Raw genomic sequence first — 26,619 nt, 5'->3', positions numbered from 1 at the left:
TAAACTCCTGTCCCGTGTCCCTGTCTCAGCTGCTCTGTTGCAGGATATCAAACAGCTGTCATCTAGCACCGAAAGCAATGCCGGCAATGTCTGTAGCTTCTAGGGAAGGAGCTGCTGAACTACAGTCACTTTTCCAGATCTCGGGCTCTTTCATCACGTCTCCACAAGCCCTTTGTAATTTATTCGCGGGGAAAATGATGAATTTATTTAAAATAATAATAATGCAAAATCTCAACAGGTTAAAAAGGAACGAATAGAATTAGAGTCTACATAAATGTGTAAATTGGTTACATCAACCTACAAAACAGTAAGGGGAGATTCACACAACCAATGAATTATATTGTAAAACTGGAGCTGCCTGCAGCCACCACTAGGGGGAGCTTTCTGCATTATACTCAATGAGACCTTTGTAAATCAGGATTCAGCACCCATTATGCTCCCCCTAGGGGCAGCTGCGGTTAGCCACAATTTTATGATATTATTTTGGTTGGAGGGCTGTATCAGGAAAAAACTGACTTCTCCTTCCTTAAATTTAAATCACACAAATTTAAGTTAAACACAATTTTGTACCAAAAACCCAAGTTATGTTGCAAAGTGGACACTCACTTCAAAGGGGTAGTCTCACTACAAGAAGTGGCATTTATCATTTAGACAAAGTTAATGCAAGGCACTTACTGATGTCTTGTAATTGTCCATATTCACTCCTTTGCTGGCTTGATTCATTTTCCCATCTCATCATACACTTCTCTTATCCATGGTTACTTACGACCACCCTCCAATCCATCAGCGGTGGTCATGATTGCACACTATAGGAAAAAATGCTGACCTATGTGCGCTCAATCGAGCAAAGGAGTGAATATGGACAATCACAGTACATTAGTAAGTGCCTTGTATTAACTTTGTCTAAATGATAAATGCTACTTTATGAGACTACCCCTTTAAAGTGAGTGTCCACTTTGCAACATCTCTTTGGTTTTCAGTACAAATTGTGTTCTGAATAAATTTAACGGTCACATGAACATTGCAGCCAATCACTAATTGTGGGGAGACCTGGGACCTGCAGGGCCAGCGGGACAGCCTGAGCCCAACGGTGGGAATCGGGTGAGTATGATCACTATGGCGGGGCCAGCCTCGCTGTGGGGTCTGTATAGAACATCATAAAAGTGAACAACCTCTCAAAGAAAGTGACCCAGCATTTTGCTAAGAGGATCTGTCAGTAGACTATGCTGCCCTCAGGACAGCAAAGACTGGTGACAGATTCCATCTAACACCTGAAAGATACAAAAAAAAATATAGAAATCCAGTGAAGAAACTAATAAAAAAAAATACCCTACATATTTGCCACTGCTCAAAATGTCCAAACTTTTATGGAGCATTATCACTACTGGATGTACTGTAGGTGGCACTATTACTATTGAGGGCAGTATTGAAGCACTTTTATTATGCGGGACTATCTGTATAGCACTGTTATTTCTGCAGTATAGTATTTGAGGGCATCGTGGAGTACAGCTGACGCAGTATTATGGATGGCAGCAGGATAACTTTGCGGTCTATGAAGAGGAAGATGATAGAAAGATAAGATGCCGAACCCAGTCATTTAACCCCTCTGATGCCTCTTTCAATAGCGACCATGGTATCTGTGGGGATAGGCCTTCCGATCAGAGCCTCTGTGGCAAAATCACTGCGTTATGATCAGTTGCTATGACAACCTGGGGCCTTGTGGAGGTTCCAAGGCAGACATGGTTCGGCAGGCAGTCATTTGGAATCCTATAGACTGCAATAGTATTCTATTGCAGTCTATGTCGAACAAGCAGTCACATGTTCAAGTCCCCTAAGGGGGATAAAAGTTACTGTGTATAAAGTTGAAAAATAAAATAAAAAATTCTAATCACACCATTTTATTTACAAAAATAAACATAATAGGCATCTTAAAATGCCAAAATAATAAAATATAAAAATATTTTTCCTGTGTGGAGAAAGCCGTAATGGGGGAAAAAAAAAAGAGAATTCGTCATTTGCCTTTTTTTTTGGGTGACCTTGTCCACCCCTCACCTCCATCCCCCCCCCCCGAAAAATAAAAATAAAAAAAGCAATCAATTCAACCCGCAAAAAAACACCTCATACAGCTCTGTGGACTGAAAAATAAAAACGTAATGTTTGTCAGAATATGGCAATGTAAAGGAAATTTTGATTTTTTTCAAAGTTTTTTTTAAAACAAAATAAAAACTGTAGAAATCTGGTATCACCGTAATCGTACTGACCCGCAAAATAAGGATGTCATGTCATTTTTAGAGCACAGTGAATGTTGCAATATCAAAACTCAAGTAAAATCTTGGTGAAATTTTTTTCCCGTTTTCCATTACAAGATACGGTAATTTAAACGATGCCATGAAAAATACAACTTGTCCTGCGTAACATAAGCCCTTATATGGCTGTGTGAATGGAAAATTAAAAAAGCTATGGCTCTTGCAATGTGAGGGGGGAAAAAAAACCTGCTGAAATAAAAATGTGCCTGTCCTTAAGGGGTTCACACCACTCCAGCAGTGACTGAGACGTATACTGCTATGGGAAAACGCATGGCTGCTGGTGGTAACAAACTGCCCTGTAGGATTTGTAAATTGGCCTGAAACTTTTTTACTTTTTAGCGACAAATGGCTGCTGATGTTTGTATACGCACACTGCTTGGAGTCATGTGTTCCTTCTTCTTCATCTGAGAAATTGCCATATTGATAAAAGATAAAAGAATTGTAGTTTGCCCCGCTTTTTTTTTAATTCGATTTGCTCATCTCCTATTACAACGGTCAGTAATTTTTTTATTTATTTTTGACCATGGTATATTCCCTCTATAAGGCCTCATGCACACAACTGTATGTATTGTGTGGATGACATTGATGTGACACCCGTGTTGCATCAGTTTTCTTTTGCGGATCCATTGTAACAATGCCTGTCCTTCTTCGCAAAATGGACAAGTTCTAGCTTTTTTGCTGAACGGACACACGGACCTACAGACACGAAGTGAACACGGAGTCATTTCTGTTTTTTCCAAGCCCCATTGAATTGAATGGTTCCGCATACGGACCTGTAAAAAAACGGAAAAGAAATACGATCATGTGAATAAGCCCCAAGTAACATGGAGGTGGCACAAAACAAGGCAAAGGGGACATATGTTACCCAGTTTATTTGGAGGGCGGTGTTCAATCTAAGTGCATATGTCGGGGGTACACTGTACAGTAGAGTTAATAATAAGCGTGCTAATTATAAAGTCCTCGCTGATAACGTGCAGTGGGAGCTAATTTAGTTCTTTTTTTTCCATTTGCTTGTCCAGAAGCCGAGGACTGCGGGCGACCTCCACATCTCTGATAGTGGATACAAGTGCACTGGGCGATCAGTGCTGGGAAGTTAGGGGAGTGTCAGCCGGAGGATGATAAACTCAATGGGACTCTCTATTTTTAACCTCCTGTTCTTTCCTCCTGCTCGTGTCATCAGGGCTGGCTGAGCCTTCTCCTCAATGATTTCAAATATCCCTGGTCACTACTTTTACAAGTGGTCGTGGTAGAGAGGAAGGGGGCCTTTAAATCTCAGATCTTTTCTGGAGAGTTTGCAGGTTTTCTCTTTGGGACATCATGCCTGGCGAAGGGAATCCAACCGGACAGCTATCAACCACCACCGTCAGTTCTGTGGCCATCCAAGCCGGGGAATGTAGAATTGTGATTGCTATTCTCAAGGTAAGCGCTGTAGGGTTAACCCTTTCTATGCTGCACATCATCATTGCCTATTATCTGCAAGCTCTGGAGGAAGGGGTTACATTACCCTATAAATACTTACTGCTCGTGACCTTCACCAGCAATGAAGCAGTTAATGCATGTTATGGCCGCACGCTGGCCTAGCAACCGTATCGCCTCTGCTGGTATTTTTAAGGTGTTGTATTTTTTATTTTTTTTGAAGAGTATTCAGATAGTTATGTATGGTGCGTCACGTAGTATTATTAACCTTTAGCGTCTTGGTACCACTGATGTCACGGGGTGAACTTGCACATGGCTGCGTAGAACTTCACGTATACTTTTCTTCTGCCCTGGGGTTGGCAGCTTTTTCCTAAACCAATCAATGAATGATTTTCATGTTACAGCACATTTAATAAAAGCCTGCATACAAATAACAATATTTTACTATTCCGTATATTTTTCCTCTATTTTTGGTGATGGATATCCCGTTTAGGGCTCATGCACACAAACGTATTTTCTTTCCATGTCCGTTCCGTTTTTGTTTTTTTTGCGGACCGTATGCGGAACCATTCATTTTAATGGGTCCACAAAAAAAACGGAAGGTACTCTGTTTCCGTATTTACGTCCCGCAAAAAAAAGAACATGTCCTATTATAGTCCGCATTACAGACAAGGATAGGACTGTTCTATTAGGGGCCAGCTGTTCCGTTCCGCAAAATACACAATGCACACAGGAATTTCTTTCTCTGTCTAAAAGAAAAAAAACGGATCTCAGACGGAAATGGCTCAAACAGATACCTAATGTGCAACAGGAACAGGATCCTGTGAAAAAACTGATCCTGTGCATAAAGCCTCTTTCCCACGGGCGTGTGCCCCCCGTTGCCGTATTGCGGACCGCATTTGCGGATCCGCAATACACGGGTGCCGGGGGCATTCCGCATCACGGATTGCGGACCCATTCACTTCAATCGGTCCGCAAATCCGGAGATGCGGAATGGTGCGGAACGGACCCACGGAACGGAACCCTACGGAAGCACTACGGAGTGCTTCCGTGGGGTTTCGTCCCGTACTTCCGTTCCCCAAAAAGATAGAGCATGTCCTATCTTTTTGTGATTTGCTGCGGCTGCCCCACGGACTGTGCTCGTGCATTGCCACCCGCATTTTGCGCACACGCCCGTGGGAAAGAGGCGTAAGGGCTCATGCACACGACCGCGGCTCTGATGCGGACCCATTTTTTCAATGCGGCTACAAAAGATGCGGACAGCACTCTGTGTGCTGTCCGCATCTGTTGTTCCGTTCCTTGGCCTCACAAAAAAAAAAATCAAACATGTCCTATCCTTGCCCGTTTTATGGACAAGAATAGGCATTTCTATTATGGGCGGCCTGTTCCGTTCTGCAAATTGTGGAGCGCACGCGGACAGTATCTGTGTTTTGCAGAATCGCAAATTTGCAGACTGCAAAACACGGCGCGATCGTGTGCATGAGCATAATTGATGCACAGGATTCATTTTTTATTTTTTTTACAGGATCCTGTTTTTTTCTTTCTGTTCTTCTGATGGAAGAGAAACGGAGATGTGAACTCTCCCTCATATGTATTTCCGGACATTTGATTTCACGTAACTGTTTTGATGTTCATCTGTTACATGTATGCAATGTAATACCCAAACTACAATACATGTATATACACACAGGGGATAAGCAACTGTATATCAGACCACATGTCACACAATATTACCTCTAGAGGGAAGTCCTTGAGTTGCAAATCCTGCAAGCTGGATAGTAACACAGGTAGATACAGCGGTTGTGACGCAGCTTTCTAAGGGTACGACCAAAGCCAAAACCGGGAGTGAATTCATAAAAGTAGAGAAGTGGTATCTGTCCATACTGCCTCTCCTTTTATGATCCACTCCATATTCTGACTACCAAAACTGCATGCAGAAACCTGACCGTGAGGCCGTATCTTTACAGCACGGAACCCCCTAGATACGCAGATATGGAATGGATACTAAAAGTGTGGCTCCTGCTGCTCAGGTGAATGAGAAAGCTTGGTAACAACACTTGAAGTGGTGGCCATGTTGGGTGTCACTACAGAAGAAACTGCTGAACAGGACACGTCAGGAATTACGATAGCTGGGGATGGAGATGGCTCTTTCCAGTGGTGGACGACATTTTAGGGCTTATTATTGCGTGTGGCAGCCGCATAGGGATCGCGGCCTCATTCACTTGAATGGGTCCGCGATCCCTCCGTTCCGCAAAAAGATAGCGCAAGCTCTATCATTTTGCGGTCTGGAAGCACGGAACGGAACCTCAGCAATCACTCTGTAGTGCTACCGTAGTGTTCTATTCCATGGTTCCATTCCACATCTCCGGATTTACGGACCTATTGAAATGAATAGGTCCGCATCCGTGATGCGGAATGCCCACGGAACGGGACCCGTGTATTGCGGATCTGCAAATGCGGTACGCAATACGGGCACAGGCTTCACACGGTCGTGTGAATAAGCCCTTAAGGTGTGTATTCACACATCAGTGATTTAGCACGGTCCGTGGGTCAGTGTTTTTCACCCTGCTCTATTTTGTCCGTGTTCACGGATCCATCACGTCCATTATAGGCTATGGGTCCGTGAAAACCACGGATGCAACACGGATGCCATTCGTGTTGCATCTGTGTTTCACGGATCATTAAGAAGAGACCCTTTGAAAATTATTTTTTAGCTGTTCAGTGTCAGTAAAACACGGATGCAACACGGACCCAACACGGATCCTTCACGGACAGCTTCATGGATGCATCACTGACCACCTGCTCACGGATTTGAGCACGGACATGCTGGAAGTTGTAGTTTCACAGCAGCTGGAGTGCCGAAGGTTGCTGATCCCTGTTTTACGCAGACCGATGTATTAGGCCAGGCATGCTCAACCTGCGGCCCTCCAGCTGTTGCAAAACTACAACTCCCAGCATGCCTGAACAGCCTACAGCTATCAGCCTACAGCAGGGCATGGTGGGAGTTGTAGTGTTACATCAGCTGGAGGGCCGTAGGTTGAGCATCCCTGTATTAGGCAATTATCTTAAATGAACCAAACTTTCCTGATAATTGCCTGATGGTCAGCGGAGATGACAGCAGCATATACATGCATCTGTGACCTCCACTGTACGAGGACGAGCGATTGCTACAATTATTGCTTGTCCCCTTTGAAAATCCTTGTTCCTGAGCGGCAGATCCCTGTTTACATAGCACGGTCGGGTGCACAGAAATGAAGATCTAAGGCCGGGATCAGCAACTTTCAGCACTCCAGCTGTTGTGAAACTACAATTCCCAGCATGCTCCATTCATTTTTATGGGAGTTTTGGAGAAGAGCAGAGTAAGTATGCATGCTGGGAGTTGTAGTTTCACAACACCTGGAGTGCCGGAGGTTTCCTACCCCTGATCTAAGGTGTCGACTGAAAGACAGGATCACCAAATAAACAGGAGTTTGCTTGTACATCGGGTGATCCCCGACACCTTTTACGTAGGCCAATTATTGGGAACAAGCGTTTCTTCAAACCCTCATAATTAGGGCTCGTTCACGTGTGCCGTATTGCAGACTGCATTTGTGGATCCGCAATACATGGGCACCGTTCCGTGTGCATTTCACATCACGGATGTGGACCCATTCACTTCAATGGGTCCGCAAATCCAGAGATGCGGAACGGAAGCACGGAACAGAACACTACAGAAGCACTACGGAGTGCTTTCTGGGGTTCCGTTCCGTGCCTCCGCACCGCAAAAAGATAGAACATGCTCTATCTTTTTGCGGAATGGAGAGCTCGCGGACCCATTCAAGTGAATGGGTCCACGATCCCCATGCGGCTGGGCCACGGTTGGTGCCCGTGCATTGGGGACCACAATTTGCAGTCCACAGCACGGGCTTCACACGAGCCCTTAGCCCGATTATCGGCCTGTGTAAAAGCACCTTAATGCGCAAATCTACAGCAATGCACAGACCACACTAAGCCAACATGCAAGCACTCCATGTGCCACCTTGGCGTTCCTACATAGGGCATTCAGGCAACATTTCTAGAAGAGAGTACAGCATGTGATGGAGCTGATGTCTTAGGCCCCTTTCACACGGGCGTTGCGGGAAAATGTGCGGGTGCGTTACGGGAACACCCGCGATTTTTCTGCGCGAGTGCAAAACATTGTAATGCGCTTTGCACTCGCGTGAAAAATATCGCGCATGTTTGGTACCCAAACCCGAACTTCTTCACAGAAGTTCGGGCTTGGGATCGGTGTTCTGTAGATTGTATTATTTTCCCTTATAACATGGTTATAAGGGAAAATAATAGCATTTTGAATAAAGAATGCATAGTACAATAGGGCTGGAGGGGTTAAAAAAATAAATAAAATTATTTAACTCACCTTAGTCCACTTGTTCGCGTAGCCTGGCACCTCGTCTGTCTCCTTTGCTGAACAGGACCTGGGGTGAGCATTAATTACATGAACAGGACCTGTAATGACGTCACTCTGGTCATCACATGGTCCGTCACATGATCTTTTACCATGGTGATGGATCATGTGATGGAACATGTGATGACCGGAGTGACGTCACCACAGGTCCTGTTCATGTAATTAATGCTCACCCCAGGTCCTGTTCAGCAAAGGAGACAGACGAGGTGCCAGGCTACGCGAACAAGTGGACTAAGGTGAGTTAAATAATTTTTTTTTTTTTTTTAACCCCTCCAGCCCTATTGTACTATGCATTCTTTATTCAAAATGCTATTATTTTCCCTTATAACCATGTTATAAGGGAAAATAATAATGATCGGGTCTCCACCCCGATCGTCTCCTAGCAACCGTGGGTGAAAAATCACAGCACATCCGCACTTGCTTGCACGCCTAAGCACGCCTCTCCTCCGCTCATACACTATGCCCTCAGCAGCGCCGTTGCTTTGCCCCTGCTATGTCACTAGCAGCCAATAACCCTGCCTACCCTATCCCTTCAGCATAGCCAACAGGTGCAGTGTCGAACACTGCCTGCGCCTGCGTTCTTCCAGTTCAAATGAGTGCATCAGCTTCAACTGTTTCACCGGGTATGTGCTGAAAACGTCACTGGACAGTCCATGGCCACTCATTGCAGAAACTTCCTGCAAAGTGGATTCAGCTGAACACAAAAAAAAAAAAAATTAATCGAGTTTACAAAATTTGGTTACATGCACATAAATGTATTTTGTTTCCATGTCTGTTCCGTTTTTTTTTTTTGCGGATAGGATACAGATCAATTAATTTCTATGGTTCTGCAAAAAATGCTGTCCGCATCTTTATGTCCGTTCTGTAGCCCCATAGCCTCGCAAAAAATATAGAGCATGTCCTATTCTTAACCATTTTGCGGACAAGTATAAGCATTTTACAATGGATCCGCAAAAACAAAAACGATGCAATATGGAGGCCAAAAGGAAATAATCTGTACATACGGTACATACGGTCATGTGAATGTAGCCTTCACCCTGCTTTCACACCTGAGCGTTTCTCAAACGCGCGTTTTACGCGCGTTTTTATGCGCGTTTTTTGTAATAGTAAACGCGCGTTTGACGCGCATTTGTGTGATTGACTGCAGTGTCCTATGGCCACAAACGCGCGTCAAAACGCCCCAAAGAAGCTCAAGTACTTGATTATGCGTCGGGCGTTTTACAGCGCGATCGTACGCGCTGTAAAACGCCCAGGTGAGAACCATTCCCATAGGGAAGCATTGGTTTTCATGTGTTGAGCGTTTTACAGCGCGTTTGAACGCGCTGTAAAACGCTCAGGTGTGAACTTATGGTCATTGCCGTTCTGTCCTAGAAACAAGTGCTGATGCCTGGAGTGTCAGGTGCTGGATGAAAGGGACATTTCTGTAATTGGGCAGACAAAATGGAAATCTCCCATTCATTTAAAACCCGTCATCCACCCCCCCCCCCCCCCCACTCCCGTGGGTATTTTTGTAGCCTGAGATCCTTGCTTAGAACGAGTTACAACGGTGAAAATGTCTAGAACAGACCCACGCTGCAAACAGCTGCAGCAAGACATAGCAAGGGAGGCAGTGACTATTTTAAGTGAGAATGGAATGTCTTAAAATAGTGTTTTCCCTGCTATATCTGTGGGCTAAGGCTAGGTCTACACGACGGCGACGACGACATTTGTCGCACGACACATAGGGCACAACTACACTGCGACATTGACAATTTTTATAATGATAGTATATGGTGTTGCACTGCAACATGCGACATGCTGCTACGCGACAGTCGCAAAAAAAACATTCCGAATGGATTTTTTGCGACTGTTGCAGTCGCAGCATGTCCCAGTGCGACACCATAGACTATCATTATATAAATTGTTGCGCGACATTGGTGCGGCATCAATGACGTCGTGTAGACCTAGCCTAAAACTTACAGCAGTCGACTCATTTAAAAAACAGACGATAACTACTGCTCCTAGTGATGTCTGCAAGAGAGTTCTACCTGCTTTTCCTATGTTGTCATCGGATAGCAGTAGCACTCATATACAGTGCGGCAGACAAAAGCAATGTGGTAAAAAATAGGAATACTGGAAACGAATTGCAATGTATTTTATTAGGGTTCCTACACTATTTTACCACTTTAAAAATTTGAGAATAAAATCTTGGCTTTTTTTTCGACCACCTGCATTTTTTTGCCACATTTTGTGGGTTTTTTCTGGGTGTTTGTTTTTGCAAACCATGGGGGTCATTTACTAAGCTGAAATACACCTAAATTAGGTGTATTTCAGGCGCAGATGGCGACACAATGGTTAGTTGCGCCGCTATCTGCGACTTCTACCCTCTTGCGCCAGTTCTAAAATTGTGGGCGTCTTGGCCAGTCTCATTCATCATTTTCTACACCTCGAAAATGGTCTAAATGTAAGACAGCTCAGAATCTGCCTTACATTTAGAATTGAAACAGGATCCGCCGAAGTTATGGACAGGTCAGCGCCTCTTCATATAACTCCGACGGATCCACCGCCAGGTATCAGGCTTTATTAAGACCGGCGTCTAAAACACCAGTCTTAATAAATGTGCCCCCATGTGTTTTGCCCACTTGCATTTCTTCATGGTATTTTTCATCTATAAAGGAGCTGATGTCAAAATGCTTGAAAAAATACCAATAGTTCCAGCGGGCTGAGTTTTTGAACAAAAAAAAAAGCAAGAAAGACAAAGGACACCCCCCCTCCCCAATTAACAAAAATGCCGGTGGCACAAAAGTGTTTGTGTGCTTTGTGTTTCTAACATCTGAAGCTGGTGGTTTTTTCTAGCAAAAATCCTGGAAAAAAAGCAGGGGCAAAAAAAACGCCACTAAAGATGAAGTACAAAAAAGCGCCAGCAAACACATACCGAGTGATGTACTAAGATATCTCCAGCAGTCCCATAGAGAATGAATGGAGTGGCCTGCTGCTCCATCAGGATGGAAACATGGGACCCCTGGTCTCAGAATTGGTGGATGTCCCAGTGGTTAGACCCCCACTGATAAGTTGGTTATCCCCTAGCCTGTGGATAGGGGATAACTTTCATACTTAGCTTAAGTCACTGTGAAATGTGAGTGAGGATATATTATACAGTGGATATAAAAAGTCTACACACCCCTGTTAAAATGTCAGGTTTTTGTGATGTAAAAAAATGAGACAAAGATAAATCATTTTAGAACTTTTTCCACCTTTAATGTGACCTATAAACTGTACAACTCAATTGAAAAACAAAACTGAAATGTTTTAGGTAGCGGGAAGTAAAAATATAAAAATAAAATAATATGGTTGCATAAGTGTGCATACCCTTAAACTAATACTTTGTTGAAGCACCTTTTGATTTTATTACAGAACGGTAATGGCACATTTTGACTTGGCCAGATTTGCCCACTCTTCTTTGCAAAAACATTTCAAATCTGTCAGATTGTGAAGGCATCTCCTGTGCACAGCCCTCTTCAGATCACCCCACAGATTTTCAATCGGATTCAGGTCTGGGCTCTGGCTGGGCCATTCCAAAACTTTAATCTTCTTCTGGTGAAGTCATTCCTTTGTTGATTTGGATGTATGCTTTGGGTCGTTGTGATGCTGAAAGATGAAGTTCCTCTTCATGTTCAGCTTTCTAGCAGAAGCCTGAAAGTTTTGTGCCAATATTGACTGATATCTGGAACTGTTCATAATTCCCTCTAGCTTAACTAAGGCCCCAGTTCCAGCTGAGGAAGAACAGCCCCAAAGCATGATGCTGCCACCACCATGCTTCACTGTGGGTATGGTGTTCTTTTGGTGATGTGCAGTGTTGTTTTTGCGCCAAACATATATTGGTTTCATCAGACCATAACACCTTTTCCCACATGCTTTTGGGAGACTTCAGATGTGTTTTTGCAAAATGTAACCTGGCTTGGATGTTTTTCTTCGTAAGAAAAGGCTTTCGTCTTGCCACTCTACCCCATAGCCCAGACATATGAAGAATACAGGAGATTGTTGTCACATGTACCACACAGTCAGTACTTGCCAGATATTCCTGCAGCTCCTTTAATGTTACTGTAGGCCTCTTGGTAGCCTCCCAGACCAGTTTTCTTCTCGTCTTTCCATCAATTTTGGAGGGACGTCCAGTTCTTGGTAATGTCACTGTTGTGCCATCTTTTCTCCATTTGATGATGACGGTCTTCACTGTGTTGCATGGTATATCTAATGCCTTGGAAATTCTTTTGTACCCTTCTCCTGACTGATACCTTTTAACAATGAGATCCCTCTGATGCTTTGAAAGCTCTCTGTGGACCATGGCTTTTGCTGTGGGATACGACTAAGAAAATTTCAGAAAAGACAAACTAGAGCAGCTGAACTTTATTTGGGGTTAAACAGAGGCACTTTAAATGATGTCAGGTGTATGCTGACTCCTATTTAAGGCCCCTTTCCCACGGGCCGCAATGCACGAGCACAGTCCGTGGGGAAGCCGCAGCGGATCTCGGACCCATTCACTTAGTACGGGACGAAACCCCGCGAAAGCACTCCGTTCATTCTGTGGTAACGTTCCGCACCATTCCGCATCTCCGGATTTCCGGACCCATTGAAGTGAATGGGTCAGCATCTGTGATGCGGAATGCCCACGGAACGGCGCCCGTGGAAAAGAGGTCTTAACATGATTTTGAATGTGATTGCTTAATTCTGAACACAGCTACATCCCCAGTTATAAGAGGGTGTGCACACTTATGCAACCACATTATTTATTTATTTTGTTTTCTTCCCTCCGCCTAAAAGATTTTTGTTAGTTTTTCAATTGAGTGGTACAATTTATAGGTCACATTAAAGGTGGAAAAAGTTCTGAAATGATTTATCTTTGTCTCATTTTTTTACAGCACAGAAACCTGACATTTTAACAGGGGTGTGTAAACTTTTTATGTCCACTGTACATGAGTGCATGGTATTATATCTATGCAGTTGAGTACTTCTCTATAATGACTTCTATGCTGCTGCTGCTCCTCTTAGCAATATTGTTATTCAGCAGAATCTCCTGTTGTTTTTGTTCTGCATATGGGAGACATCATAGCAGCAAGTCTCCTCACAGTATCTCAGGGAAAATGACCAGAGAAACAGGCTAAAAGTATAGAATATAAGTCATGTAATGGTCGGGTATAGTGTTCTTCCTGATATACACACTCACACAATAACTTACTCTAATAGTCATGGAAAAGACAGTGAACTTTCTAAATAGTCTTAATGAAAAATGTCTTATTTTGGTACTGTAGAGTCTGAGCAGCTCATTCAAATAGCTTAGAGAGGAGCAAATCTTTTAAAAATTTTATTCACCGATTCGCCGAATTTTAATGAAAAAATATGGTTTGATCCGAATATATTCGCGCCGAGTTTGGTTAAAAAATTTCCTGGCTGCAGAGAGCCTTTACAGTGGTGCCTTGCAGTAACACGCATAGGGTGTCTGCTTTGGTAGTGAAATAATACTGTGAGTCCATATGACATGCAGATGACAGGAGTCACTCTTAGAATCACTGCACACTTCATTTATTTGGGCAGTCACTGTGCCAAAACTGACCAAATAACTCAAGTATGAATTCAGCCTTACAGGTCAATGTTAGTGCTAAGAAGAAGCGAACTCCTTTTACACCGTCGTCAGCTGATTCCACATAGATGTCTACAGAACCTGTTCTATTAAACGCTTATACAAGTACAGCCCCCCGACAAGTTTGTGTTGACATCACTGATTATTTTGCCCTTCCTCTGATCCATCAGAACAGTAACCCACAAAAAACTGATCCTGTTTGTGGAGCATCCGCCTTCACTCGGTCAGCATTTGGTCAGTAATCCATCAGTATTGCTAATGCCAAAAAAAACAGGAGTGGATCCAAAACAGAGATGACACGTGAACTGAACATTTGCATGTCTTTTGTGTTTTGTACCCACTCCTGCTTATGGCTACCAAATCATAAGCCAATTTTGATTGGACCATACAGGCCTTACAGCTGCTACACAGAGAAGATCGGTTGTGCCTGTCATTTTTCCTTCCTTCTGACAGATCAGGAGAAGGGTCAAATAAATGATGATGTCAGCCAAGCCAAAAAGGCTAAATAGTGGCCCAGTCATGAATTGAGGAGGGTGGGAACAGCGTGAGAAGTCCACAGAGTGGCCCTATGACATAGTGGTGAGGTGGCGGCAGCATAAGGAGGCCACAGAGTGGCAAGGTGACATAGTGTGGAGGTGGCGGCAGCATCAGGAGGCCACAGAGTGGCAATGTGACATATTGTGGAGGAAGCAGCATCAGGGAACTATAGTGGCAAGGTGACATATTGTGGAGGTAGCAGCTTCAAGAGACCACAGAGTGACCCAGTGACAGAGTGTGGAGGTGGGTGGCAAAAACAGTACCCGCTGAGGATGGTGGGTATAAGAAGGAGCACTTGGCATCAGTAGCTGAGGCAGGTAGCCAGAAGAAACCTGTCTCTTTTGTCAAAGTGTTGGTGTGACACCATGGATGATCTAGTCTGATGCATCAGGCATTTGTGGGTGGAAATCCTGGCTGATCCACGCCTGATTCATCTTGACAAAAGGTCAGTCTCTTCACATTTAGGGTGGACAGGCGAGTTCTCTTTGGGGTAACTATGGCTTCCGCCACACTAAACACCCTCTCTGATGCCACACTACTGGCTGGGCAGGACAGCTCTTCCAGGGCAAACTTGGCCAGTTGCGGCCACAAATCCAGTTTGGCTTTCCAGTAGTCCAGCGGATCTTCAATGGCGGCTGGCAGGGTGCACTCCAAGTATGCCACCACCTACTGGTTCAGGTTCTGCTCTATGTCTAGCTGCTGGTGAGTAGTTTCATCACTACGCGGGTGAAGAAAGCTGCTCATCAGCGACTCTAGACTCAGGCTGCTGCTGATGGAGCTGGTACTGATCCTGCCACCCCACCCCTCCCCAGCAGCCATGGCAGTGGAACGTGAACACAGAGGGTCCCCCCGGTCAGACCTGCGAGAGGATGGACAATGGAGCAGATAGGCAGCGGCCAGCTGACTACATAGGATGTCTCTATAGTAGTTCAGTTTGTCCTTCCTCTCAGCGGGTGTAATAAAGGCCCCCATTTTGGATCGGTAGCGAGGGTCCAACAAGGTGGAGAGCCAGAAGTCATCCCTCTGCTGAATGGTGACAATTCAGCTGTCACTACGCAAGCAAGTGAGCATGTAGCGGGCCATTTGCGCAAGTGACGGTGTGTCTGGGTCCTCTGCCTCGTCTTCCTCATCGCCCTGTAGCTCCTCCGGCTGCTCCTGCTCCTCCTGTCCCGTCACCTGTGTAGAAAAACCACCCATTTCGGTACACATTGCTTGTGCCCCAATGTCCTCCTCCTCCAGTTCAGCCCCCACAGGCTTATGTGGCTGTGAGATGTAGGCGTCATGTCTCCAGTCCCCTGACCAGCCGGATTTACCATCATCTGTTCCAGGACATGAAGCAGTGGAATGCTGTTGTTCATCCCGTACTCCTGGCGACTGACAACGTTGCCTCCTCAAAGGGCCTGAGCAAACGCCAGGTGTCACGCATGAGCTGCCACTGACTGACATCGAAGTTACACAGGGGAGTACTCCTGTCCGCTTGGATCATCAAGAAATCGTTGATGGCCTTTCTCTGTTCGCATAGTCGGTCCAACATATGGAGGGTGGAATTCCAACGGGTGGAAACGTCGCATATCAGCCTATGTTGGTGGATGCCGTTCTGCCGCTGCAGCTCAAGGAGGGTGTGCTTTGCGGTGTACGAGTGGCTGAAGTGCATGCAAAGTTTTCTCGCCGATTTTAGGATGTCTTTCAGATGGGTGGAAGACTTCAGGAACCGCTTGACAACCAGATTAAACACGTGTGCCATGCAGGGCGCATGGTTAAGCCCTCCTTGACGCAGCACCCACACCATGTTCATCCCATTGTCAGTCACCATGGTTCAGATTTTGAGTTGTCGTGGAGAAAGCCAGAACTTAATTTCTTGCTGAAGGACACGGAGCAGTACCTCCCCTGTGTGACTCAGGGCGCCCAGGCAAACCAGGTGCAGAACAGCGTGAGAGTGATGAGAGGGGTCGCACATGGCTTGCATACACTACATGCCTCCAACATAATTCTTGGAATGCTACATGAAAATAATGTATTTGCTGTAAATCGCGAGAGGAGCATAGTTGGAGACATTGACTTCACAAGAGATACAGAGCCACCTCTATTTGCTTCCCGCTGTTTACTGCTCCTGAATTAAAATTGGGGCAACCGGCTTCAGCTTCCTCTGATGTGTATGCCTACAGAGTCCTTTTGTTATGGCTTTGCACAGGGAGCAAGAATGTTACGCACAATTCTGATGGAATTCCTGATCTTAAGAAATTGGACTTGGACTCCAAAGCAGAGGCTCTCCTGTCATGTTCTGTGTGCTGTGGAGATCGAAATCAGACAGAGCAGATAAAAACAAATGATTTTTTTAACTTAGGCCTCTTTCGCACTTGCGTTGTCCGGATCCGGCGTGTACTCCACTTGCCGGAGGTACACACCGGATCCGGAAAAACGCAAGTGTACTGAAAGCATTTGAAGACGGATCCGTCTTCAAAATGCTTTCAGTGTTACTATGGCAGCCAGGACGCTATTAAAGTCCTGGTTGCCATAGTAGGAGCGGGGAGCGGGGGAGCGGCATACTTACAGTCCGCGCGGCTCCCGGGGCGCTCCAGAATGACGTCAGAGCGCCCCATGCGCATGGATGACGTGCCATGTGATCATGTCATCCATGCGCCTGGGGCGCCCTGACGTCACTCTGGAGCGTCCCGGCAGCCATGGTAACCATTGAGAAAAAGCTAAACGTCGTATCCGGCAATGCGCCGAAACGACGTTTAGCTTAAGGCTGGATCCGGATCAATGCCTTTCAATGGGCATTAATTCCGGATCCGGCCTTGCGGCAAGTCTTCAGGATTTTTGGCCGGAGCAAAAAGCGCAGCATGCTGCGGTATTTTCTCCGGCCAAAAAACGTTCTGTTCCGGAACTGAAGACATCCTGATGCATCCTGAACGGATTTCACTCCATTCAGAATGCATTAGGATAAAACTGATCAGGATTCTTCCGGCATAGAGCCCCGACGACGGAACTCTATGCCGGAAGAAAAGAACGCAGGTGTGAAAGAGCCCTTACTGAAGCTGCTTGATTTAATTGTGAATAGATGGTAAAGGCAAAGTCTGCTGGTGTGTTGTCATTAGCATCTTCATTATGTTTACTGCAGGACCCACGATGATGTAATTTGGTCCATACAGCAAAAGTAAGTATACAATCATCCATCAATTTTCCCCAAAAAACATGTTTGAAATAAAAAATTTCACCAATGAAAGAATAATAAAATTTGGTTCATACAGAACAAAGTCTACTATCACCCATCAATTTTCCCCAAAAAAGCCTGTTTCACTTAAAAAAGGTCACTACATAATTCGGTCCATACCGCAAAAAGGGCTTTAGCACATATAACTGCACCGCTGAACGGCAAATAGGCCCTTATTTTTTTTCCACTTTTCCACTACACACGGCTTTTCAACATATAAGTGCAACACTGAACGGTGCATATATTTTTGTTTAGCCACTAATACACGCCAAACAGGGATTTAGAATATAGCACTGCACCGCACAAGGGCAAATATATTTTTCTTTTGCCACTAATACAAGGGTAAATAAGATGCACTGTAGAAATATTTCCTTGTAATAAACCCTGTTAATGGCTGTATCAAACAGCACTTGCACCCCAATAATAAGAACGGTTCTGCTGGAATGAGAGAGCTGTGTAATGGCAATTTGGATCCCCAGTCAGTGCAGCAAGGTGTAATAGGATTGTTCCTATTACCCAGGCTGTAAACTACCCTACTAAACCCTGTTCTACATCAATGCTGTGGAGTAATTCCTCTCTATCCTTTCCCTGCACTTTTAAATCGTTTTTTCACCACAATCAAGTCTTTTCTATCACTGTCCCTAGCGCCTGCTGACGTCTCTCCCTGCACTAAGTTTGCTGCTAAATGGCAGAATCCAAGATGGCTGAGGCTATTTATAGGGCTGTGACATCACAGGGCTGGCTGACTGCTGATTGGCTGCATGCATGGCTTTATGGGGGATCCCGCCTTCCCAGAGTTCCTTGCTCCATGTCCTCACAAGTGTAGCAGCCATTTTAGCGTGAGGAAATTCAGCTTTGATTCGCGTATCTCTAATTACTGTCCTGCAGCACACTACTCCCATTTCTGACATCTCTGCTCTACCTTATCTTCCTCTTAGTCTTGATTCCAGCAAGGAGAAGGGAGGAGTTGTACACAACAGCTCAGAGTCTTGGGGTGAGGGACAGCATCCACCTTTTCTGGGAGAGAGGATCATATAGGTTGTACCATATTGGAATGTACTGTAGATAGGGAAGAAAGTGCACAGGACGAACTACAGAGTTAACTGGAAATTATACAATCCTCGGAATCAGTTTCTGTCAGCATAAGGAAAAAGAGATCCCTCATGGGCTGGAGCTGTGGGAATCAGTCTATGAATGAAGGTGTATTCGTACATGACATCTAGTGAAAGCAGCAGTATTGTGGACACACAGTCCTCATGTCCTGCATTCATTACTGGGAGGGAAAATCTGAAACCAGGAGCAGGTTTCACATTGAATATCAATGGGTCTGAAAATGAATTATGAAATAGACTGCATGCTGAAATTCAGTGCAACCTTTTCAAATCAGGGTAACCTGAACTTTTCCTGCCAGAGATGTCTATAACCTTTAAAGCTCTATTCTCTAACCCTTTTTTGGTTTATGTTCCCAAATCTCCCAATGTGTGTGCAGAACATTTTTACAATTATATATCATACAGATGCTCACAACACCCTTAGACACATTACAGCAATGTTAGCATTTCTTTGCAGGATGCCTCTTCTGAAGAGTGTAGTTCACTATGCTTTTCTGTAAAGCAGAAAAAAGTATGCAGTCCCATATCCCCTGAACATATGTCAAAGGGCACTCTAAAATAGAGCAGTCAGTGGGTGCCTATTCCACAACGTGATTTAAACACAGGCTCAGGCTGGGTTCACACCTGAGCGTTTTACAGCGCGTTCCTACGCGCTGTAAAACGCTCAACAGGCAAGAACCAATGATTCCCTATGGGAATGGTTCACACCTGAGCGTTTTACAGCTCGTATGATCGCGCTGTAAAACGCCCGACGCCCCAAGAAGTACATGAGCTTCTTTAGGGCTTCTTGTCGCGCGTTCCCATACATAGACTTCAGCGGGAACGCGCGACAATGGGCGTTCACTTGTTCTGGAGCCGCGTATGTGAGACGCCCGGAGAATCGGGCATACAGAGAGCTCCATCGCGAGCGCTCAGGTGTGAACCTAGCGTAACTCGTTGCTCTGTCTGTTCTGATTCTCACAGAAAAGAAGATTGGCGGTAAGGTTCTTCACCCTTAACCCCTTCAAGACCAAGCTAGTTTTTACCTTCAGGACCTGGCCATTTTTAGCAAATCTGACATGTGTCACTTCATGTGGTAATAACTTTAAAACGCTTTTACTTATCCAGGCCATTCTGAGATTTTTTCTCGTCACATATTGTACTTCATGACAGTGGTAAAATTGAGTCACAAAATTTCTTTTGTATTTATAAAAAAATACCAAATTTACCAAAAATGTAGAAAAATTAGCAAATTTCCAAATTTCAATTTCTCTATTTTTATAATAGAATAGTAATACCTCCAAAAATAGTTATTACTTTACATTCCCATATGTCTACTTCATGTTTGGATCATTTTGTGAATGCCATTTTATTTTTGGGGGACGTTAGAAGGCTTAGAAGTTTAGAAGCAAATCTTGAAAATTTTCAGAAAATTTTCAAAACCCACTTTTTAAGGGCCAGTTCAGGTCTGAAGTCACTTTGTGAGGCTTACATAATATAAACCACCCAAAAATGACCCCATTTTAGAAACTACACCCCTCAAGGTTTTCAAAACTGATTTTACAAACTTTGTTAACCCTTTAAGTGTTCCACAAGAATTAATGGAAAATGGAGATGAGATTTCAGAATTTTACTTTTTTGGCAGATTTTCCATTTTAATCCATTTTTTTCAGTAACAAAGCAAGGTTTAACAGCCAAACAAAACTCGATATTTATTACACTGATTCTGTAGATTACAGAAACACCCCATTTGTGATCGTAAACTGCTGTACGGGCACAAGGCAGGGCGCAGAAGGAAAGGAATGCCATATGGTTTTTGGAGGGCCATGTCACATTTGAAGACCCCCTGATGCACCCCTAGAAACTCTAAAAAAATGACTATTTTGGAAACTACGGGATAAGGTGGCAGTTTTGTTGGTATCATTTTAGGGTACATATGATTTTTGGTTGCTCTATATTGCAAGGTAACAAAAAATTGCTGTTTTGGCATAATTTTTTTTTTTGTTAATTACAATGTTCATCTGACAGGTTAGATCATGTGGTATTTTTATAGAGCAGGTTGTTACAGAGGCGACAATACCAAATATGACTACTTTTTTTGTTGTTTGTTTCAGTTTTACATAATAAAGCATTTTTGAAAAAAAATATTTTTTAGTGTCTCCATATTAAGCCACAGTTTTTTTTTTTGGGCGACTGTCTTATGTAGGGTCTCATTTTTTACGGGATGAGATGACGGTTTTATTGGTACAATTTTGGAGTGTGTATGACTTTTTAATTGCTTGGTATTACACTTTGTGATTTAAGGTGACAAAAAATGGCTTTTTTGACAACGTTTATATTTTATTTTTTTACGGTGTTCACCTGAGGGGTTAGGTCATGTGATATTTTTATACAGCAGGTGATTATGGATTCGGCGATACCTAATATGTATACTTTTTTTTTATTTATTAAAGTTTTACACCATAACAGCATTTTTGAAACAAAGGAAATCATGTTTTAGTGTCTCCATATTCTGAGAGCCATAGTGTTTTTATTGTTTGGGCGATTGTCTTAGGTAGGGTCTCATTTTTTGCGGGATGAGATGACTGATAGATTGGTATGATTTTGGGGTGCGTATGACTTTTTGATCGCTTGGTTTTACACTTTTTGTGATGTAAGGTGACAAAAAAATTGTCACCTGTGTTCACCTGAGGGGTTAAATCATGTGATATTTTTATAGAGCAGGTCGTTATGGATGTGTCAATACCTAATATGTGTACTTTTTTTATTTGTTAAAGTTTTATACACTAATATTTTTGAAACAAAAAAAAACATGTTTTAGTGTCTCCACAGTCTGAGAGCCATATTTATTTTTATTTTTTGGGCGATTGTTTTAGGCAGGGGCTTTTTTTTTTGCGGGATGCGTTGGCGGTTAGATTGGTACTATTTTGGGGGGCATACGCCTATTGGTGTTGCACTTTTAGTGATGTAAGGTGAGAAAAATGAGTTTTTTTTAGCACAGTTTTTATTTAACTTTTTTCACAGTGTTCACCTGAGGGGTCAGGTCATGAGATATTTTTATGGAGCCAGTCTATACAGATGCGGCGATTATTATTTTGGAAACTTTTTTTTTTTACTTGAACTTTTTTTTTTTTCTTATTACTTTATTTTGCTTTTTATATTTGTCTCACTGTGGGACTTCACCTTTTCAGGGTTTGATCCCTGTTTCAATTCAGTACAATACATTCTGTATTGTACTGAATTGAACTGTCAGCGTCTCATCGACCCCCTGCCAGCGCAGCGTGGGGGGTGATGGAGTCAGAGGGAGCCCCCTCCCTCTGTATACCCCACACGTGCTGTGGTCAGTGCTGACCGCCGCACGTGAAACAGTTAATCCGCCTGGCATCACCGCACACACCGATGCCGGCGGATGCAGCCGGCTATCAGTAGCAGCCGGGCCCGTGCTGCCGATCGGGCGGGTGAAGCTCCTGCACCCGCCAGATCCCATCACGTACATGGACGTGAAGATGCGACAAGGAGCCACATTTGCTCACGTACATGTACGTGATAATGCAGAAAGGTTTTTTTTCTGAGTGCAGTTTTGGGAGCCAAAATCAGAAGTGGATCATAAGAGGAGAGAAAGTATAGAGGACAAATACAACGTCTCCACTTTTTTAAAGTCATTCCAGGTTTTGGCTCCCAAAACTGCATGCAAAAACATGACCGAGTCCCACAAGTAAATATGGATTTTTCAGGTTGAATTCCCAGGTCATAGTTAGTGTTCATCGCCAATATTTTAATCGCAAATTTTTTTCACGAATATCTGCACTTCGAGAATTTGCAAAGATGTAGAATATAGTGCTATATATTCGTAATCGCAAATATTCTAGATTTTTTTTTCAGCAGAACCCTCACTGCTTCTTGCTTGTGGGCCAATGAGAAGGCTGCAATATCCTTGTCTGAGCTTAGCAACATGTAGCGGTCAGAGGAGGGAGAGACCGCAAGGCAGGATTCAAGTACAGTACAGTGGACAAGGAGACTGAAGCAAAAGCCGGCTTTATTAAAGAACCAGATATAACTGCCGGAAAATCGGATTAACAGTATGAACAGGTTTACACAGATTGCAAGAACACGCGTTAGAATAAATGCGTTCCACAGTATACACATCAGAGTCCAGGCTACACTCAGCTAATATACTCCTATCTAGCCCTGCTACCCAGGGGACGCTTCTACAGCGCACTGACTAAGTCCCTGACTCTATAACCTATCACAGACAAGCACCGGTGCCACTCACAGTTCTGCAGATTCTCCTTGATCCCATAAGATGCAGTCTGGATCCAGGTCCGGTCGCTTGCTTGTCTGTCTTTCTCTCTCTGGTTACAGCAGATGCAGATCTTCTTCAGCTCTGGCAGGAAGGATCTGGCTTGTAGGATCTGGCTTGTAGTGGTCTCTGACACACGGTCCCAATCCTCTGGCACACACTGTGCAGTCTCTTTCTCTGGGTCACAGCTGCAGCACTTCAGTTCAGAGTCTATCTTGGCCTGTCTCCAGCACAGCCAGCTTATCAGGACTCCATCAGTCAGGCTCCATGTCCCATCACTAGCCTTTACTTGGCTCCTAACATGGCAGCCATCCTCTCCCACCTCTAGCCAGGACTCAAACCCCGGGAACTTCTGGCTCCTCCTACCTCTTGTGTATCTCAGAAACAGTTCAGCTTCCTCTTTCTCAGAGCCACAGTGACCTCTAGTGTCTGAAATAAGTCATTGCAGTCATGTGCACCATATTGTAGATATCTGTGGAAAGAACAGTTATTCTAGGGGCTGACCCTTACAAACATTCCTAGCATCCAATAGGAAAGTTGCCTACCCCTTACTATATAAGAAATTCTACAGCAGCCATTTTCTGCTGTTTTTTGCAGTTCTGAGAGAGAGAGAGAGAGAGCAGTGACATTGCTGTGTTCTGTGCTTTTCTGAGTCATCTGGAGCCTTATTCAATTACATTAGATAGTTAGTTAGCTCATATACACTACAGACCAAAAGTTTGGACACACCTTCTCATTCAGAGTTTTCTTTATTTTCATGACTATGAAAATTGTAGATTCACACTGAAGGCATCAAAACTATGAATTAACACATGTGGAATTATATACATAACAAAAAAGTGTGAAACAACTGAAAATATGTCATATTCTAGGTTGTTCAAAGTAGCCACCTTTTGCTTTAATTACTGCTTTGCACACTCTTGGCATTCTCTTGATGAGCTTCAAGAGGTAGTCACCTGAAATGGTCTTCCAACAGTCTTGAAGGAGTTCCCAGAGATGCTTAGCACTTGTTGGCCCTTTTGCCTTCACTCTGCGGTCCGGCTCACCCCAAACCATTTTGATGCCTTCAGTGTGAATCTACAATTTTCATAGTCATGAAAATAAATAAACTCTTTGAATGAGAAGGTGTGTCCAAACTTTTGGTCTGTACTGTATATAATACAGATAGTTAGTGGGAGATAGTCAGTGTAGGTTAGATCCTGATATAGTGTAGCTGATTCCAGAGCAGGGTGTTAGGTAGTGTGATAGGAATTACTGTGCTGTGCATTTTCTCCAGTCTCAGGAAACTTCTAGCAGCTTGAAAATTGTAGCAAAAGTGCCACGCCTGTATTGCACACTCAATACGCGCATATTGCATTGCCGATTTTCGTAATCAAGAAAATAATGACTGGAGATCACGAATTCTAGAATTTGCGAATTTATGGCAAATATTAGGCCAAAAATTCGCGAAATATCGCGAAAACGAATATTACCTATGCTGCTCATCACTAGTCATAGTCCCCAGAGTAGTTCCAATTGGCAGCAGGCTTTGGGGTGAAGCTCCTGCACACAACCATATCCATTTTTGCAGTCCGCAAATTATGGATCCACAATTTTTTGTTTTACTCCTTGAGAAATGTACTATACTTATACAAAATAGACCAGAATTGGACATATTCTATTTTTTTGTGAGGTTGCGGAACGGACTTCCGGTTTGTCCGCATCTCTTTCTGCCCCATTGAGATGAATGTGTCCGCATATGATCCACAATAAAAGCGGATGGGATGTGGACCAAAATCATGGTCATATGCATGAGCCCTCAGAGTCAGAGTCCAAACACAATAACCTGGTGCTTCTTGGGAAGGAACGGTTCCTTCCCAATAATTGCCTCCTCAGTCGGCGCATCTAAACATTGTCAAGGTCAACCTATTTCTTTTAGTAAAAGCCAGCATGTCCACATTAGTCCCTTCTGCTTTACCTGTTGTATGTAAAAGCACTAAACAGTTTAAAACGCAATTAAATTATACAATATACAACAACAAAAATGTTAAATTATCAACCATGTAACAACTGTATAGTATATTCGCAAAGCTTTTTGGGAGCTCAGCAAGTGTTGTAATCACATTTCATTGGAGAATGTGCACATTTGATGACATATTAGTAGCCAGTTAATAGACTCGTTACTATGAGATGCCTGATGAAGCATAAGATTCAGTAGCGGAGTCCCATTAGTGTTTAGTCTTGAGTTAGTGCTATTACTATTCAGTGGTAATCCTTTCATGAACAGACCTTTCCCTCTAATTATTTATTTACACCGTCTCCTTTCCTCTAGTGCTTCAGTTTATACCACACGCACAGACTGCCGTCTAATACTGTTTTGATACATGAGTTGATGGAGAAACCATTCCTCATTTGCAAAGCAATAGTATAAATTGAGCAATAAAGAGAAATAGATCCATAATATCAGTATACAGCCAACAAACAAAACAATAAAGCATTACCACTCCTACGCCCTGCTTCTATCTGTGTATGCTAATATATGTCATCTTGTGTATTTATTTCAGGTCCTTTACACTGTGCATTTCTAATGTCTGCAACTGTTATGTTTATGTGTAATGTGCCTGGTTCACCAGCAGGTGGCAATCCATTCTAACCACCCCCCTTCTTTGTGGAGGAGTGGGTGTGTCCCATTTCCTGGAGGAAGGTTGGGGACCGGTGAGAGTTAGTCTAGCTGACCCCCTGCCAAGGGAGCCCCTTTTCTTAAAAGGGTTCTCATTACCTTTGCTGCTATTCTTTTCTACCCCATGTGGATTACAAAAGACATTGTGCCTTATGTGGATTACAGATAATGACATTACTATTTCCCGTGGATTACAAAGGACTTTTGCACTTCATGTTCCAGTTTGGTGCATTTCATCTGCCAGCACTAAAAAAAAAGGACTCAAATGTGATTTAATTGCATTATTTAATTGCATTGCAGTGTATTTGCACTATTTCCGCCGTAACCTTTTCAAGTTTTCAGCAACGTTTAAAGTATTGTGCCCATTGTGTGTATTCCTTTACAGGTCCTGCAATGTGATTGTATGCAGCTTATTTGGATCTTTGCACTTAATCTTGTTAGCCAGATAGTTAGCACCTTACTCTAGCTCATATGGACTGCCTCTGAGGATGTTAATACACGTTACAAGTAGATTTTACACTTTCAAGGGTAGACCCGCTGCTAATGTGTGTTTAGAGGGAATAACACTCATGGAGATATGGGAGAGAATCGGCTCTTCCTCCTAGTCTGTCAATGTCCTAAGGCCTTGTGCACCGCCTTAAAGGGAGTCTGTCAGCAGATTTACCCCTTTTTAACAGTTGCCATACCGCTGTAGCCGCTAAACAGATGATTAACACGGTACCTTTATATGCTTTGGTGGACTTTTAAATATGCCAAAAACGAACTTTGATGAGGGCTCGCAAGTGCCCAGGGCGGAGTCCATCGGGTTGGAGCCCAGGCAGCTCTGCCTCTTCGGCTCTTATCCCCGCCCAGCCTCCTCCTCTGCTCGCCTATCTGTTGTCTCTCCCCCTCAGCGAGACTGACGCGATGACGTCCTTGGTCGGGGCATGCGCATAAGCTACTGCGATGCCGTGTCAGCAATGGGCATGGCAGTGCGCATGCCCCGGCCAAGGAAGTCATCGCGTCGGCGCGGGATCTCGCTGAGGGGGAGAGACAACA

General features: G+C 43.8%; 1 protein-coding gene across 1 annotated transcript in view; it reads left to right on the top strand.

Moving 5' to 3' along the window:
• The first annotated feature begins 3,373 nt into the window (after positions 1 to 3,373).
• The window catches only part of CCDC141 (coiled-coil domain containing 141), a 175,119-nt gene continuing 151,873 nt past the window's right edge, over positions 3,374 to 26,619 (top strand). The window contains exon 1 of the mRNA XM_044304919.1: positions 3,374 to 3,725. Coding sequence (XP_044160854.1) covers positions 3,624 to 3,725 — 102 coding nt within the window. The 5' untranslated portion in view covers positions 3,374 to 3,623. The remainder of the gene's footprint in view (positions 3,726 to 26,619) is intronic.

The sequence above is a fragment of the Bufo gargarizans genome, chromosome 8 (genome assembly GCF_014858855.1).
Source record: "Bufo gargarizans isolate SCDJY-AF-19 chromosome 8, ASM1485885v1, whole genome shotgun sequence".
Taxonomy (NCBI): domain Eukaryota; kingdom Metazoa; phylum Chordata; class Amphibia; order Anura; family Bufonidae; genus Bufo; species Bufo gargarizans.
The sequence above is the reverse complement of the archived record's forward strand: the minus strand, read 5'-3'. Positions and strand labels throughout refer to the sequence as shown.